This window comes from Opisthocomus hoazin, chromosome 2, assembly GCF_030867145.1.
Source record: "Opisthocomus hoazin isolate bOpiHoa1 chromosome 2, bOpiHoa1.hap1, whole genome shotgun sequence".
NCBI classification, from domain to species: Eukaryota; Metazoa; Chordata; class Aves; order Opisthocomiformes; family Opisthocomidae; genus Opisthocomus; species Opisthocomus hoazin.
This window is the reverse complement of record NC_134415.1, coordinates 49761674-49779861: the sequence shown is the minus strand read 5'-3', so window position 1 is coordinate 49779861 and position 18188 is coordinate 49761674. Positions and strand designations below refer to the sequence as shown.

The 18188-nt window shown below is 37.1% G+C and overlaps 1 protein-coding gene across 5 annotated transcripts in view; it reads right to left on the bottom strand.

Moving 5' to 3' along the window:
* USP34 (ubiquitin specific peptidase 34) overlaps window positions 1-18188 on the bottom strand; it is a 147518-nt gene that overhangs the window by 6407 nt on the left and 122923 nt on the right. For 3 of the 5 annotated variants that reach the window (XM_075413537.1, XM_075413539.1, XM_075413538.1), the window contains 11 exons: window positions 16883-16987; window positions 13478-13625; window positions 11846-12480; window positions 10194-10351; window positions 8861-8939; window positions 5312-5438; window positions 4851-4958; window positions 3709-3813; window positions 3460-3584; window positions 2281-2433; window positions 1206-1329 (listed from right to left, as the gene is read on the bottom strand). In XM_075413537.1, coding sequence (XP_075269652.1) covers window positions 1206-1329; window positions 2281-2433; window positions 3460-3584; window positions 3709-3813; window positions 4851-4958; window positions 5312-5438; window positions 8861-8939; window positions 10194-10351; window positions 11846-12480; window positions 13478-13625; window positions 16883-16987 — 1867 coding nt within the window. The remainder of the gene's footprint in view (window positions 1-1205; window positions 1330-2280; window positions 2434-3459; window positions 3585-3708; window positions 3814-4850; window positions 4959-5311; window positions 5439-8860; window positions 8940-10193; window positions 10352-11845; window positions 12481-13477; window positions 13626-16882; window positions 16988-18188) is intronic. The other 2 variants (XM_075413540.1, XM_075413541.1) reach the window with 2 other exon arrangements.

The following is an 18188-nucleotide window of genomic DNA, read 5'->3' as shown; positions in this document are numbered from 1 at the left end:
TAGTAAATATTAGTAATGCTAGAGTTACAATCAGAAGAGTGTGACAAACAAGCAGATGGGTGATTCAGGGGATCAAAAGAACATTTTGATCTCATCAGTCCTTGGATAACATTAATTTTGTATAGTTTTATTTGTCTAGAAGTAGTATTTAATCATAGCTACTAGCTAGCCAGTTTCTACAGGCAGAGAAAACAAGAAAACAAGCAGGTATTTTCAGAAGGTGGGTCATTCTGCTTAAGATATTTAAGAATCAGAAGATGAATTTCTCTTGGAAGGAACCTATGTCTCTCCACTGACTACAGAGAAAAATCTGGCAACACATCTTAATTTTTAGACAACTGAAGTGAGATGGCTCCCAGTGTGTGTCTCCACCTAATAGCTATTTGTGCGACACTGAGGTTTGTGCATCTGCACCTACCACACTGGGTAACTCAGCTTATCCTAAGATCTGTGGTGGAAGACAAAAAAACCCCCACAATGCGCCTCAGGGGTAGCACATGGACTTAACATGGCAATTCAAAGCAGGATGCTCTCCTGCAGAGCCATCTGAGTGGCCGGAGTTGTCAGACAGATAAAGCCATGAGCGCCTTGCTCACACACCAACAAAATAGGTTGCATTGTGACAGGAAGAAATCCAAATACCGGTGGTATCTACCAGCAGGGCTGAAACAAACATCAGGTACAAACGACATGACTGTATGGTTATGAACTTCATTAAATGTTGTGATGATTCCCAAAACTATGGAGTAAAATAAACCTGGGTTGGTGACAACAGAACCAGTGCCAGTTGCAGCTGTCTAGGTAGTCACATATGCACCTGGACAGACTGCCAACTAATGCTATTGGCAGAGATGCTGAGGATTCAGGATCTGATCCAAAGCTATTTAAACTGCCAAACTGGGGCGGGGGGGGGGAAGTTTCAGTGAATCCTGTATTAAACTCTAAATGTGCAAGGAGACTGAATTCTCACTGGTTGCCTCAGCCTTTCTGGACAGGCCTGAAGTGTGACAGTCATGCAGGTAAGACTGCACTACATTATATACCCCATACAGTTTTGTGGATAAAAATAATGTCCAGAACGATTAATGCAGCAAGTTTCACAAGCTCTGCTTTTTCTTCAAAATTCTCAATATAAAACTCTGTGAAGAAGCACTCTCAGTTATCACAGAAAAAAAATCCTTAGGCTGTTTAACTTTCATACTTACTCATTTTAACTAAAGTTTCAGTAAACTTTTCACAGTTGATTGCAACTCGACATAGCAGGTGGATGAACTGATGATATGAAAAGAAGTAGTCTAGCAGCATACGATCGTAAACATCATCTTTGCCCTGAAGATTTAAGAGAGCTTCATTTAAACTACATAAGCAACTGGATGTCCTAGGCATCTAGTTTAATGTTACTGCATTTCTTGCCCTAAAATGTTTAATTAAATACTACCGGAAAACATGATGAGAGTTTCCAGGTCTAACCCAGGCCAGCTGCGTCTCCTCACTGAGCACTTGGCAAGCATAATAGTGAGGTCAGAGGAGGGGATGGCAAATGCAATTCCCCCACCAGTAAAAACTTTTATTGTAGGATTCTGAATCAACAGACTGAGAAGATGCAAAGCTGCACAAATACCACATCTTGAAGATGACAAGAAAAGAACGCAGTAATTTTAAATCATACACAGATACCTAAACATATGTACACTACTGCTTTTAAAATCATAATCTGTCAGTTACTGTCTACAGAACTCAGATTTTTTTAAAGACTGAGCTTCACAAGCTTTCAAAGCAGTATTTTCAGGAATGTCTCAAACCAAATGATAAATACATGCCAAGGGTTTGTGTGCCAATATTTTAATATATTTCGGATGTACATGCTTAAAATGGCATCAGGTTCCATAGACCAGATAGCCAAAAGGAAATCTCAAAGACTCAAGCAAACAAATGCAATCTTGCACAAAACAAATGAACGAAAAATAAGCATGCAAAACCACAGGGAAATGTAATTGTGGATGTGGTTTTAGAGGCTTAAAAAAATCTTCTGGTCCCTAATGTATATGACTTAATTAGAAAGTGTAAAATACTGTGTCATATAACAACTTTTGAAGTTAAAATATTTACGTTATTTAGTGTCACATCCCTTAACTCTGGATATATGATGGGAAAAACCACTACAGATCATTTCTGGCTCTATATATTTTTAAAAAAAAACTTTGGTTATACAGTAAATTTGATGGTGCACAAATATACAAAGCATCATTTTGAAAGCTTTAAAAAAGAAGGGTTACTTACCCTACAGTAACTGTGCTTCTTTGAAATGTGTTGCCCACACAGATTCCCATCTACGTGCACATAGGCCCCATGTGCAGGAGATTGGATTCTTTCTGAATAGCAGTGTCCACTGGGGCTGTGCCTGCACCCAGTGTGTCCTTGCGACCACTGTACCTGAGGGCATAAGGGGTATGGCGGCTTCAACCACCACTCAATTCCTTCACCGATAAGAAGCCCCTATGACAGGACTCGGAGTTAGCACAGGAGGAGAACCACAGAATCTGTGTGGACAAAGCATCTTGAAGAACCACAGTTACTGTACAGCAAGTAACCAGTTTTTCTTCTTCAAATGATTGTCCATACATATTCCTTTTAGAGTGGGATTCACCTTACCTGACTTTAGCTATCTAAAATCTAGGCATTTCAGTATTCCCTGCAGTCAATGGAGAGAGAGATGGACTCCTCCAGAGGAAGAGTCACCTCATCTGGACTTGGGTGTCTAGGACAGGAAGGAGGGTAACTGTTTATCCCCTTCCCAGGGTAACTACTTATCGCCATTAACCATATAAAGAGCTGGACAATGACCTTTTAGATAGGCAAAGTTACGTGAGCTGAATCCCACCATTGCTGCAACTGTAAGAATGGGACGTGGCAAGTAACTACAAAGTAGCGCCACTGAAGCTGGCATCCCATCAGGAAGCCCACAGAGGGGAAAATGGAAAGTGAAAGACTTAAAGCCCTATACGGTATGTGAGGTACTGGTATTTTACCCAAACAATTAGTAGATTATGCCTCAGTCCCGGTTGAATGGACTCTAATGAAACCTGTAGGACCTATCTGGTTGCCTGGTAATAAATCTTAACATACTTTGAAACCCATCTGGACAATCCCTGGACAGTTTCTGAATTTTCTTTATAAATGCCACAAACAGATTCGATGATTATCAAAATCTGTGTTTTGTTTTTATCTGAATACAAGGTTCAAACCCCTATCATGTCTGGAATATGAAGCTGTGTATCACCAAGGGCAGGGAAATGGTGCTTCTGGAGTGCACATCTAGAATGGAGGAGTATATGAGGACAACACATCTTGAAGAAGAATTACCACATAGATGCATTATGCTACTGGATTCCTACAATATTTTAATAAAAAGGAAGACAACTGAGAAACAGCTATTTATAAGACCTTATATTTACATACCTTGCTGGCTTCCACCATTGTAGGCAAGAGGCACATATTAAGTTCAGGACGTGGAGGACGAATATTGCTTTTTCCCCCTATTAATTTCAAATTTTCACGACATGGAAAATAAGGCCCAAGAGACACTGTAGTACAAGTTAGGATAAAATAAGGATATATAAAAAAAGTCAATATTTGACATCAGCAAGGAACATGCTAGAGTAATAATAGTGTAAGAGAACTTCAAAATACAATCACTGAAATACCTACTTGGGATATTACTGTGGTGGTATGTACAATGATTGTGCTGTAGAAATGGAACCAGAGTATGTAGGAAATCATGAGGACTTAAAAGTACAAGCTCCTTGAGGACATCTACAAACAAAAAGTTGTTTTTGCTATTACATATTGTTATTTCTTAACAGCAAACAGTTTAACTTAAGGCTCATGCATTTGCAAACTCTCATACCACTTTTGCGGCACTTGGTGTGCACTGTGCAGGTAGGCTTTACTGTGAATAGCGCATAAAGTGAATCAGTCAAGACCCCCTTCACCTCTGCCACTGGGAGAAAACCCGCTCAGTGGTAGATCAACCACCAGTGAGAGGGGTGCCAGCTTGCAGAAAGGGGAAGCTCAGTAAAATTACCCTCTTTCCACCTTTTTAAACATACCAGGTTTGATGCCTGGAAAACAATCAACTAGCAGCAGTCAGAAGGATGATGAGAAAGGCACTCAAAATAAGGGGAAAATGCATACAAATCACACAAAAAAAGGTAATTCAGACAGAGTTTTAGGCCTTCATCAGCATGCATAGAAATACAGATTATATCCATTAAATAACATTAAAAAAACCCTAAACTAGAAAAACTTTTTAAAATAGGTCTTCTAATGCAAGAGAGAGACATCTATATAATGTCTATGCCCACAATTTTAAAAAGCAAATCCATTCAATTGTACAAGCTATTTAAGCTTTACTTTGATTACTATACCTTCCAGTAATGGATCATAAAAACAAACACTAAAAGCTGTTATTCAGACTAACTTGGTCACCACGCATCCTTCTGAGTGCAGTGTTAGCTAGTATTTTAATGTAAGATTTGGGATTTGATTCTAAACTCACTGACACCTGAATTCAGGAGTTATTTCCTTAATCATGCCCCTTATCAGGTAGCAAACTGGTCTCTCAAAATGAAGGCTGACTTTTTGTGCAGTCTGCATGCCTGGGGAAGCAGGAATATTAATTGTAACCTGATGAAAACAGAATTATTTAGAATAGGAACAATGGCAATACTGAGGTATTGATGATATTAATAGAAACAATCCCGATCTACCAAGTATCTAGTAAGCATCTGCACTTGCAAAAATGGAATTTAAATTTCAAAGCGGGTAACTGTTACACTATTACAACTTACCAATACAAGTGTTTCTAAGTTCTGGAGGACTATAGGAATTTAGCAGAGTTAAGAGCTTATGGGCAAATTCAATTCGCTCCTGCCACTGAATGAGAGCTTGCTTCACATCTGCAAATACAAAAAACACAGAAATCAGTTTAGTTGATATCTCAAAAGCTCATTAAATAAAGCACAGAATTCTACTGCTGAAGAATCTCTTTTTCCCCTAGCATGATTTTAATCAATCTAGAAAGCTGCTGAATCTTACTGATCTACTGCTGTTAAATTTATTTAACCTAGTTTCATATTATGTCAATAAATAATTTAATAAGTACCAATTTAATAACTGTTAGTAATCATATCTCCTACTGTATGGGAAGTTTTCAAACACAGATAATAAGCAAGATAAAATACTAGCTTTTGGGTCATGAAAATTAATTAACAGTCAACAGACATAATCCTTTGAAAAGTTCTAATCAAACCTTTTCTTTGAAGATATGGACGTGTTGACTTAAGAACCGAAAGGAAAATAGACAGAAGTTCTACCAGGTCTCCAGTCACATGGCAAGCCGTGGCCTCGTGGTACATCATATGCAATGTGTTAAAGGACTATAAGAAAAAAAAGCCAAAACTTTGTGTCGCCAAATTAACAGACTTGTTATCATTTCTATTTCTCTCCTCAGACACCACATTTACATTTAGTTTATGCTCAAAAAAGATGTATCAAAATACCTGGTGCTAGATGTAATCACAAAATTACTCAAAGATAAGCACATTTAAAAAGAGAATAAATCTGTATAGAAAATAAGGATTTTTTGTTCACAGTAAATATACTAAAAAAAAAAAAGAGAGAAAGAAAAAAGGAAAAAGGGGCAGGGGATGAGGAAGGGAAAGGGACAGACAGAGAGAAGGAAAGAGAGCAAACAAATGAACAACCAGGTATCTTCCAGAAAAACCAAATATAATTGTTGACCTGGATATCCAGATCTGGTAACAATGAACAACAGGCAGCCTTGTATGGGGGGTTAAAATGAAAGTTGCTTTAGGCCAAAAAAGTAAGATTTTTAGATTTTTGTTCTCACCGAACCCAAAAACTAGAGTCATATTAAATTTTTCTCATGTGCATGCCAGAGGGAAACTGAATTTGTAAAATTTATTATAACAATAACCCCACTATAAGTAGCTACCACCCATCTCAACTCTAGAAATGAGCATTGTGAGCACATCCAAATACAGCTTATAGAGAAAGACATTTAAAACCAGCCTTAATTTGTTTTTGAGATAAAACCTTTCTATTAGTGGCTCAATACAATTACAAAGTTTTCACACATACTAACATTTCTCTAAAACCCAACAAGCAAAGCATCATTAGAGACATGGTATTTTTATGTATCTGTAATTCCAATCTTTCTGTGCCAACAAACAAAGTGATATTAGAGGTGCATAAAGACAGATACAGGTAGGTGAACTTGGGGAAAAAACCCCTAAGATTAATATAGATGCTAGTCATTTTTCAAAATGCTGCTTAAGGACACATGCTGTATGATCATACATCAGATGAATTATTTCTCCCTTTGTAACTAAAATATCTTGTTGGCATCTGTGATTTATAGAAATATTGGGAAGGAAAACCAATGCATTTCCGAACTGCAAAAATTCTAGCACAAGATGTAAGAAAATATATTTAATCTGTGGGGATATTTTAAAGAAACAGTCATCTCATTCCCTATAATGCAAAATCTTGATATGCCGTTTTTATATTATAGTGAAGATAAAAGATACATGGCCATCGCTGCTAAATTGAAAACTTTTCTAGATATGACAACTCCTTGATGCAATACTTCTCATCACGCAAAACACTTCCAGTGAACAAGTAAAAATACAAGGCCTAGTAGTTTCAAGCTGTAAAGCAACTCAGCTAAAAGCTGGACATTAGTTTCAGCTAATTTCTAGCAATGTTTTACATAGGATAAATTGCATCTTATATTACACATTCTTTAAAAACTTAATTATCCATTGTTATTATGGATCAGGCTTAACTAAGCTGTTAAACAAGTTCTTTTTATACATATGTTTGCATGTATCTTAGTCTACTTACAAATTTCATGTATGAATAAAGTTACAGCTCAGTTCCTAACTATTTAGCTCAAGTTTACTGCATGTAAGCTAGCTAACTAACTATAGTTAATCAAAAGGCTTACACTTGTAACAAGCTCGTGAAAACTCAATTTTCAAACAGTACTGCAGTGTCTTAATTTATATTTTTCTAACTGATTTTGTAATTTCAGTGTTTTCTATCACACTTTGTTCCAGAAAATACAAACTAATGACATAAAAGAGAGATTTTTAAAATATAAACCATATAAAAATGGTGTTGGAATCAACCTCAAAGCATCCTCTAGCCCATCCATATGCCTTAAGGCATATATCCTTGACAGATGTTTGCTTAAAGTGCTCCTGATGAATTCCAGTTGTGCTGGCTGATACCTTCTGAAGAAATCTATTCCAATATCCCATTTATTGCACAGTTACAACTACCCCTTAACCACTTGTCTTGCACCATGGATTTTTACCAGTTTATTATCCCTCTTTGAATACACCATTCTATATACGCCAAGAATGAACTGCATTTTATTTTTACACTTTCTCCAACATATCCAGACATCCTTGATTTTAACTTTTGTGCTCAAAAGGATCTAGCATCCTTCCCCATTTTGCATTGCCAATACATTTAATAAACACACGTTCTCATCCATCAACTCAGTAATGGAAGTGTTGAATAGAATCCAAGATCTTACACCCATCTTTAAGAAGAACAAAATAAAACAAAAGAGAAAATTAAAAGATAAGCACCGTGTGTGCCCTTTTTCAGTCTTCTTGGTACGTCACTCATCTTGAAAAAGTAGCTACTAACAGGTCAGTGCTTTTTCAGCAACGTCTTTTAGGTTTTTCCTAACATTACTGCAGGACAGCACGAGTGGATCTGTAGAGCAAAAGCACTGGTGGGCAGGGGCTTGACATCCAAACCGCACCCATTTCAGGGCTGTGTTATTTGTTCTTTTTTTCCTCTCTATTTTGAACTAACTCCAGTCTGGTCTCAAGGACTAAATGTCTATTTACAACTGGAATACACTATAGGTGCTCCAGAAATGCATTTTAGGTTTAGTTTCATCGGAAAGAAATCTAGTTTGTGTGTTCTTAGACCACTTCTTGCAAACAAAACATAATAGGTAGGAAACAGGGACAATTGCCTCAGAAGTGCCTCAAAGAAGTGTTCAGAAACATTAGTAACAATTGCATGTGAGTATCCTTTCAGTTATCTGTGTATTTTGATCTGTTGCCTTAACACTTCTTAACCAGTAATAATTGTGTCACTGCTCAGCCATTCACTCACAGCTGATCTGTAATAGAGAATGACACAATAAAACCATAAACTCGCTTCTCTCAACATAATTTGTTGGTACCTTTCCCCTCCATCTTGACAAGCAGGCAAACATTTTCCAGATCTTCTTTTTACCACTAAAGAAATCTTTTTAAAGATGATGGGGAAGTATTTATGTGAAGAAAGCCAAGACTGATTTCTTACCAATCTTGACATGTCTTACTAGTTGCAACTTTTTCAGTAGACTTAATTTACTATCCACTATGAACCTTACAGCAATTGTATCTGTCCTCGATATACAAGATGACACATGACCCTTTTATTTCTTGCTCATCTTTCCCATTTAAGCTGCATTGTTTTATCGTTATCCTACCAAATCACTGTATATTTGTATTCCCTCAAATTTACTGACTTAAACTTCTACATTAGTGTTTAGACATACAAAATGTCTGGTAAATCTTTTTTTGCCCTTCCTATGATCCTTAAGATTTTAAGGTTTTACATGTATGCCAGTACTTAATCAACATATTTCATTTATTTCATATGATACCACATTAAAACAATTTAAAACAAACACATTGTCAGGAAGGAAGGGGTGACCTGATGAAAAAGCAAGATGTTTATTATAATTAAATAACAAAGCATTTACCTCAGTCATCAGAATCAATCCTCTGTTAAACACAACAAGAAGTCTGTCTTCATCAGATTCTAATAATATTCTGAAGGCACTAGGAAAAAAAATCCAAACACTGAGAACCCTGAAAATTACGTATCATCTTTTCAGAATTCATACAAATGCTTAAAATTCTTCTGCTCGTGCTGTATTTTGGAAAACAATCAAAGAAGAACAAAGAAACTCCAAAAGAACATAATTATTCTCTTCATTTTTCTTTCCCACTTTTTCATTTAAAAATGCCTCTGATGTCAACTTCCTTTATGTCAACTTTATGTGATCGAAAGTAATTTATAAACAACCTTTACAGAAATATTTCCCAAATAATGCCTGCAAAAATGTTAAAACTGAGGAAAATAATATACTTGAAAAGACAGAAGTTTATGCTTGTCAAATGATACATTTAAATAGGTTCAGTTAAGCATACGTTTGGACTTTTAAATGTGTAAAAACATTTCTATCAGAGTATTTTATGCTTACAACAGAACAGAAAATAAAGGATTATGCTAATGAACGTTCCTCTCAACATAACAATTCTTCTAGACCTTTCGGGAAAATCTGGTTGTGCTCTCTGACAGATGACTGTATGTAATCCCTTCAGGTAACCCACGCCACTTTCCCTTTTCACAAGAGTGTTTCAATGCTTCAACGGTTGCATTTAAAACCCCAATATGTGACCTAGATAGACAGGTAATTTATAGTTATACTGAAAATACCCATGAAACAGTTTCAGATATACTACTACAACAGACTAGAAATGAAAAAGTATTTGAAGATATGACACAATAAAACTCTGTCCCACAGGCAATACTTCTAAAAAACATTTCTGCCCAAGAATAACATATGTCAGCAACAGCAGCTGAAATTACTCCTTTGCCAATCTAGACTGATCATGGTAGGCTGAGAATTGAATTTAATCTTAAATACTGAACTGGAACGTTGATTAATTTTTTTTAATGTTTTTTTTCAAGGGCTCTACTAGTTCAGTTTTGTCATGGTGTTTCTTTTTGAACCCTGACAACATGTATCTTCGTTTACACCTGTTTATTGTAAAATATTTGCTTAGTTTCAGAATTTTTAGATGATGAAATATTCTAAAATACATTACATTCACAAACAATGGATAAAAAAAGAAGTTATAATTGTAACTTTCTGTTTGTTTACTTCTGAATAAAAGTATTCACAAAACTTTTTCACGAAGAGTATCAAAACAACAACATTAATTTTTATTCTACTTCATATTTGGTAAAACATAGCTCTTATTCAAACAGGATTAGATTATTACACTACAGCTTCACTACTAACATACCTTATTAAAGTAGTCCAACAAGACCGTCCATCCAAGCAGCGCAGGTAACAGCTTATGGTTGTTTTCTTAAATTGCTTTATGTCTTCTATCTCTTCCTCTCTCATGTCTGGTCTCTGAGCTACAAACAGTTGCATGAGATTAAACAGCTCTTCTACTGCCTAAAACGCACAAAAATATTAGGTTAGAGTAATCTCTCTCAGTATGTTATGGTTTATTTCTTATTTGTATTACTTCTTGTGTATTACTTCTACTAAGTAACACACAGAACAAACATATGTAAGCAAACTTAGATGGGAATACATTTTTAAGCATTACAACAAAGTTATAAGATTAGCAAACAACATTTTAACCTTAAATAAAACTAAATTGCTCTTAAAAACTAAAATTCTGACATAGAAATTGTGGCTATTTCTTACCTATTTTGAATGCAGTTTGCTTTTAGCTTTTACTATTTACTGTGTGGATTAGGACACAGACAACTGAGATAACCCTTCTGAACCTTAAACGGATGTTTTAATGCTTCCTAACAGCACAGTTCATTGCCACACACACATACACACATATATACATAAAAGAATCTGAAATTCTGATCCATGTGACAAAAATTCCTGGCTTTCCTTAAGGAATGTAGAGGGTCATCTACGTGGTACATGGGTATACACATTCTCTGATGATAATATTACATTCTAAGCAACAGAACTCAGAAAGCTGCTTCTGCCAAAACTCACTGAAGTCCCATATGCATGGGAAACACTAAGCACAGTGGAACAACTGAAGTCCCCAGCAAGACAAACTGAGACTTCCAAGCAGAGATGCAAACAATGAAAACAGGACTACTCCCAGGACTGTCAAGAGTATAAAGTTACGCTGTGAGCTGAACTAGACAGAAGTTCAACACAGAAAATTTCATGCATTCTCCTCCTCTACATACTGAAGAAAATCTTTGTATTCTTTCGTCCTCGTACACCTATAAAGAACCCCAAAGCAATATTCTCTGAGTAATCATACAAAAATGCGTATTTTGCCACTTAAAAACTACGTAAGCCTACTTTTTCACTCTTATACATGGACTATTTTAACTACTATCTACTCTCTACTGCAAGTTTCATAAAGTTGTAGAGATAGTGCAACTCCCAGTGTACCAACATTTTGCAAAAGGTACACAAACATTCCCAAGGTGAACACCAGGAAATCTTCCTTCTGAATACAACAGGCTAAATCTTAGCCCTATTCCAGAAACTGAAAGCAAAGAAGAAACTCACTAGGAATTCCTCCAACTTAGTGTGTTAGAATGCAACACGCTTTCCTGAGACTACAGACTTTAAAGGCTATTCCCTGTTTCGTATGACTAGACTGGCGTACAGAATATTATAAAACAGTGAAAACACCACAGTGTCTGCTTCCAGAAAAAAACATCTGCTTTCCAACTGCTACACAAAAAAAAAATAAGAAAATCCAAACCAATCCCCCCACAAAGTACAGTAATATGATCTAAATGCATTATTAATACTTTACACTAGGAAATCAAAACATAATACTTTCACTACTGGATATATTAAGCAGCTGTCTTCATCTCCTCCATTAAAAGAGGCATTCAGCAAGACAGCAAATACTAAGAAGGAAATGGTATTTTTTGGTATCAATCTACTTACTCCTGGGTACTGACTGGCATGTGGTGTGAGATTCTTAAAGGCCCACTGGATATTCTGGTGAGAAGCCAACTGCCTGGTGAATGCAGGGGACTGCTCACAGCAGAGGCGCAGGATGCCATAGTAGGCAGGCAGCATCCCGCGGTTAAAGAGCACCACATCCTGATCATCATGGTCTGCGAGGATGTAATTGAAGGCAATGTTCTTCGTCACCACAGGATTCTGTACAATAAGGCGTACGTTCTCTGGACAGTCAACACACACATTATACCAAAAAGACAGCAAAGCCTGTTTGTTGTGGTTGGTTGCTATAGCTGGCTCAGAAAGTTTAGGCTGGAAAAGGTTCCATAAGTCCATGAAGTAAGAAGAAAACATGAGTTTCTCAGTTTTTGAGATCAAACAGTATGTCATGAAACTGAAGTAGGGGACAAGTTTTGTAGTGCCATGGACAGCGGCATCAACATATAGCTTAGCTCTTGAAAGAAGGCCAAGAAGCACATTGTAGACTTGATGGAGAACTACTGTAGTATCTGGACTGAGAGGCAGATCGCGTGTAGGGATGTGCAAAGAGCGAGTTGATCGGAACATCTGACGGAAGGAATTGCTTGGAATAAGCGACACCAAGAGATAGGCTGCGGCTTCAAATAGAAATAAATCTGTTACACCTTTGAAAAATGACACAAGTGCTTAACAGTCATTTAAATGAGAAGTTAATCTACATTGTCTGTTCAATTTACAGATTTCAAAGCATTTTACAGAATCTGGCATTGCTATATTCACAATGGAGATAAGAAAAAAAATCAGAGTGGGTAAGACTAGCATGTTATAAGTGCTGTTGAAATTTGCTTTCAGGCCTCCTGACCCTATATTCCTGTCTGCTGCTTGGTTCTAACTATTGTAACACAATGCATCCCATCACAGAAATACAAAGCCATATGTTTCTATGACTAAACTGCATACTGCTTGATTACCTCTTCAGAGATAGTTACAACCACAATCTGTTGCAAAGCTGTACCTCCAGTTTCCACATCTCCCTTAACCACAGAAAATGTACCAAAGTTCAGAGTGTCCAGTTACTGTGGAATCTCCTTTATACAAAAATTTTGACACAGGAAAGGCTGAAAGTGTGATTTTGGTCTGGTAGTGTGACTCCTGGCAGAACAAACTAGAGAGCCAGGACACCCTGAAGTTGGGCAGAAGCAGAGGCTGCTTCTCCTCGATCCGCAAGTTCAAAGGACTCAACTGAAGATTACCCTGTGGTGAGTGAAAGACAAACATGTACTACTCCTACCTACAGTACAACTATGTGATGGAAACTATTGAGAACCTCTTGGATTATTTCTTTTTCTTCTTTGGGTATTTCTGGATCTTGTAGATTAACCACATAAGATAAAGAACCTAGTAATCTATCATTCAAGTTACAAAATCAAAGCATGGTTTTCATCAAAACCAGGTAGCATGTCTTGATGAGGCACAACAGTTGCACTAGTATTTTAAAATACAGCAATCCCAAAACAAATGGAGAAGGAAGAAAGACAAATACAAAAGCACGTATTTAATTTGTGACAGGAATACCACATGCATAGTAACTTGCTACAACACAATAATAATTTTCTTCAATTTAAATTAACTTACAAGTTCTCACTCTAGGGTAGTTGTGTGCCAGAAGAAAACGTTCAACCCAGTTTTCCATATTTTGCAGCACCCAGCTGTGAGCTAGTTTGTTTCGAGGTGTTTGGACAGCCAGCCAATCCAGGCACTGAGATGGGTTGTATTCAATGACCTGAAAGAAGAGTGGAAAAATCAAAAAGAATACATTAACCTTGATACTATGTACTGATTGTATTAAAAAAAAACCTAAAAATAACTACTAAGACTTTAAAAATATTTTTGCAAAATCACATAGGGCTATCAAAGCACCTACAAGACAGAGCTGCTCTGGCAGACAGAGAACACCCTTATTAAAATTTCACTGGTTTGAGCTTCTGAATCTTGTTCAGAGCTTTTGAAAGTTCAAGGTAAGCCCAGGAAGTTACTCTACATATCCTTTCTGCATATTTTAAGATACTTTAGAGCTGAAATGTTAAGGACTTAGGAAACTGAACAATCTTGTCTTTATAAAGAAATAAATCTCTCTTTTCAAAAAATCTAACACAAAACCTTAACACTGAATCAGTATTTTTATACAAGTTATATCAAAAGAACATAAATAGTATACAAATATGTTCATACAGCCTCACACTGAGGGTAGCTATCACGATTTTTATGCATATGCAATTTCAAGGAATAAATTCATCTAGTACTTTTCAAAGGTAATGAAAAGCCTGTGGAATGCTGTTGTACAGTTATCAAAGCCTTACAGATAATAAGAAGAAAACATAGCTTCCTGTGCCTTTCTGGTTCTGTGGAGTTAAAAATTTGTTGAGATATTACTAGGCCAATAAATATAGTTCGCTCATTTGGTACTTTTTAAAAACTGTTTTCTTTTTACCTTGAAGTCCAGATGCCCAGACAAGGAAAAAGGAACTCTTATCTACCTAAGGAACCACACGCCATAAGTGAATTGCTGAAGCTGTTCCCAACTACTCTAAAGCACCTGCAGAATATGAGCAGCTGACATGACCAAAACTCTGCTTATGAAATTTTAATCTCCATTTAAAAATAAACACATTAAGAATAACCTCCTCTCTTTTTTTAGAAATGACAAATCGATCTGTGAAGTTTCCTTTGTAATAGCTGGAGGCTTTCTCCAAGAAAAAGACTATCATTTTTCACTGTCTTCATCGCTCAATTACTTTTTAAGGACTTCTAGAAACTGAAGTGGCTGCAAAAGTAGATTCTACGCCCTAATCTGTCTGTCTATCCATTAACTACTGGGCCTCTCATCCCCACCTATAAAATTTATAACTCTAAACCTTCAAACACGTCAACAAGGTAAGGGTAATCATGCTGGCAATACCAGAGACTGAACCGATGACTTCTACTGCTAAAAGCTTGACTTGCCAACAGAAACCTGTCACCTACTTGCTTCCTCTGTAGGTTCAGTTTGTGTAGTGAGAATAAGGAGGGAAATAAAAAAAGATGATTGCTTAACAAAATACAGACATTTCTCTGCGGCTACTGACTGAAGCACATATACTTGTATGCCACAACCTGTATACTGTCAAAAACTCTACTGGAAAGGTTTCCTTATTGCTGAGAAAAATTCACAACCTTCTGCTTCGCTGGACACAGAACGCAGCCAGATCTAATTCTTGACCTTAAGATCCACTGTTTGAAATCTCTACCTGAGGCACAGCAGTTACAGCTAATTCATATTCAGATCAGACACCTAGCAAACACTTGGTATATGCTTTCCCAGATGACCTAATGGTTCCTATCCTATAACTGCTCCTAACCAGGAGTAAAATACTTTTGAACAGCAATTCACATTCTATCCCACAGTGCTTCAATGGGTAAGACAGTTTGTGTTTAACCAGAGATCTTAATTCTGCGAGATAATAATCTTTTACAAACCCCAGCCTCAATTTTTAAAGAGTATTAAAGCGAATGAATGTTCAACAGTTTGTTCTCAGTTCAACAAGGGCAAGTGCTGGGTCCTGCACCTGGGGAGGAACAACCCCATGCACTACTACAGGCTCGGGGCTGACCTGCTGGAGAGCAGCTCTGCAGAGAGGGACCTGGGAGTGCTGGCGGATGACAAGTTGACCATGAGCCAGCAGTGTGCCCTGGCTGCCAAGAAGGCCAATGGCATTCTGGGGTGCATTAAGAAGAGTGTGGCCAGCAGGTCGAGGGAGGTTCTCCTTCCCCCTCTACTCTATCCTAGTGAGGCCCCATCTGGAGTACTGTGTCCAGTTCTGGGCTCCCCAGTCCAAGAAAGATGAGGAGTTACGGGAGAGAGTCCATCGGAGGGCTAAGAGGATGATGAGGGGACTGGAGCATCTCTCCTACAAGGAAAGGCTGAGGAAGCTGGGGTTGTTTAGCCTGAAGAAGAGAAGGCTGAGAGGGGACCTTAGAAATGCTTATGAATACCTTAAGGGTGGGTGTCAGGAGGATGGGGCCAAGCTCTTTTCAGTGGTGCCCAGCGACAGGACAAGGGGCAATGGGCACAAACTGAAGCACAGGAAGTTCCGTCTGAACATGAGGAACAATTTCTTCCCTCTGAGGGTGACGGAGCACTGGAACAGGCTGCCCAGGGACGTTGTGGAGTCTCCTTCTCTGGAGATATTCAAGACCTGCCTGGACAAGGTCCTGTGCAGCCTGCTCTAGATGACCCTGCTTTGGCAGGGGTGTTGGACTAGATGACCCACAGAGGTCCCTTCTACTCCCTAACATTCTGTGTTTCTGTGATTCTTAGCAGTCTTCAGTCTGGACACACAGTTATTAGTCATAAAGACAGTAAATTGTACCAGGAAGTCAAAAACAGTTAGTTGAAATGAAAGCTTTAATTCCTGTTCCATTGCTCTGATCAAGGAATTTAACCCTGTGCCAACTTGCTAAATTTGTCTCTTTCTTGCTTTAGAAATACAAGCAAGAATGGTCCTGCATCACAGCAATTATCCACTAATTCAATTTAGCACTATTTTATGGGATAAAAATGTTAATAAGTATTTTATAGAGAAGAAAAAAAAAAGCCAAACAAATATTCAAAGAACCAGTACATAATGGACAAAAAAACCCCTAAAATAATGGGCCTTGAAATATTCTACAGTCCTTGCAAAAAGACAAGTGAGAAAAATAAGTGGAATTTGCCTAGAAGCAGCATTCCAGACCCGTATTGTGAATCAATTCATTTTTCATTAAACTAAAATTTTAAGTTAAACTGAAATACCAGTTAATCAGAATTCTGTTAAAATAGCATTAAAAGTTAGAGCAGAACTATTAACTGTTGCTGTTTATTTGGCAGTGAAATGGTCATTAGAAAAAAAATAATGGATCAATGCAGCAAAGATGACAATTAAATGTAAGACCTTTTCATAGACATAAAAGAATGAACAAGAGAAAGACAATTTAGCTTCTGTTTTCTTTCACATGTTGTACCTCCCATATCCTCTGCAGAATGTAAGAAGCAAAGGGTGGCATTCCTGGAGGTCCACCAGCAAATTCCATTAGCATGGTCAGCAATTTGAAAAAAGGATTGGCTGCCTGTAACACATAAAAATAAAAATCTCGATTTTGATCTATTTCATTTCATCCACTAATTTTTTTACAGACCTAAAAACCTCCCACAAACATTTGCATGAAAATATATTTCTATGAACTTGACATGAACATTTACGTTACTTTTAATCTCTTATTACTTCATCTGTGAATAATCCATATACACATATCTTAATTCTACTGTATCCACATATGAATACAGTAGAATTAAGCTACTTTTTATAGCTGGTGCAAGGCAACATGATCATACTAGATAGGATCAGTCTAGTAGAAGTATACTGTTACAAGGAAATAACAGTACACATCTGACACAGGCATTATTCTGAACAATGGCGGGGGATGGAAATCAAGTCTTGAAAAATTCACCAATTTATCCTGTTTTACATACAGAGAAGATTTCACTATCTCAGATAAGCTATTATTTTTTTATGTATTTGCATAACATGTAATGGATCCTGAAAAGTTTATCCAAAAGCATCGCATTTTGAGGGTTTACACTGATCATTATTATTGGCGTACTGTTTTCCTCTGAAACCACCAATATTTCTACTGAAACATGATGGCTCTACTATGATTTTTTTTAAGTTTGCTATGACTCAACCAGTTGTTAACAATAGTTTAATAAAGTGGTTACTACTATTATTATATATTTTGCACCTTACCAAAAATGTTTCTGGTGCATGTGTATATGTGCAAAGCAAAACCAGCATAAACATGTAGCAAGTGCGAGCATGACAGGAGGGAAGTAGACTGTCATCTGATAGTGCCCATTCTATCACACAAAGCAAAGCTGTCATGAGAACGATTTAGTATGTGCTTCTTTTCCAGACATGATCATGTCTCCTCTGCTTGACATGCCCTCAATTTTTCCTGCTTATTTTTTCTTTTCTGACAGCAGTATAACACAATGTCCTTGTGTAAGCATACACTTCTCCACTCTGTATATATTTTTCATGTGGAATCCATTTGGAACTCTCAGTATTTTTGTTATTACCAGGGCAGGAATTTACTCTGAGAAATGTGTTTGCATGCACAGAACTGCAAAATAGTGCCCCAAAACTTGAACAACCAGACAATAATTACGTGTCTCCACTTATTCTCGCATACATGTTTTATTGTTACCAATTTTTTTTAATTCATAGAGGTGGAGAATCTAGAAATATGTTATTTGGCTTTGAATAAAACT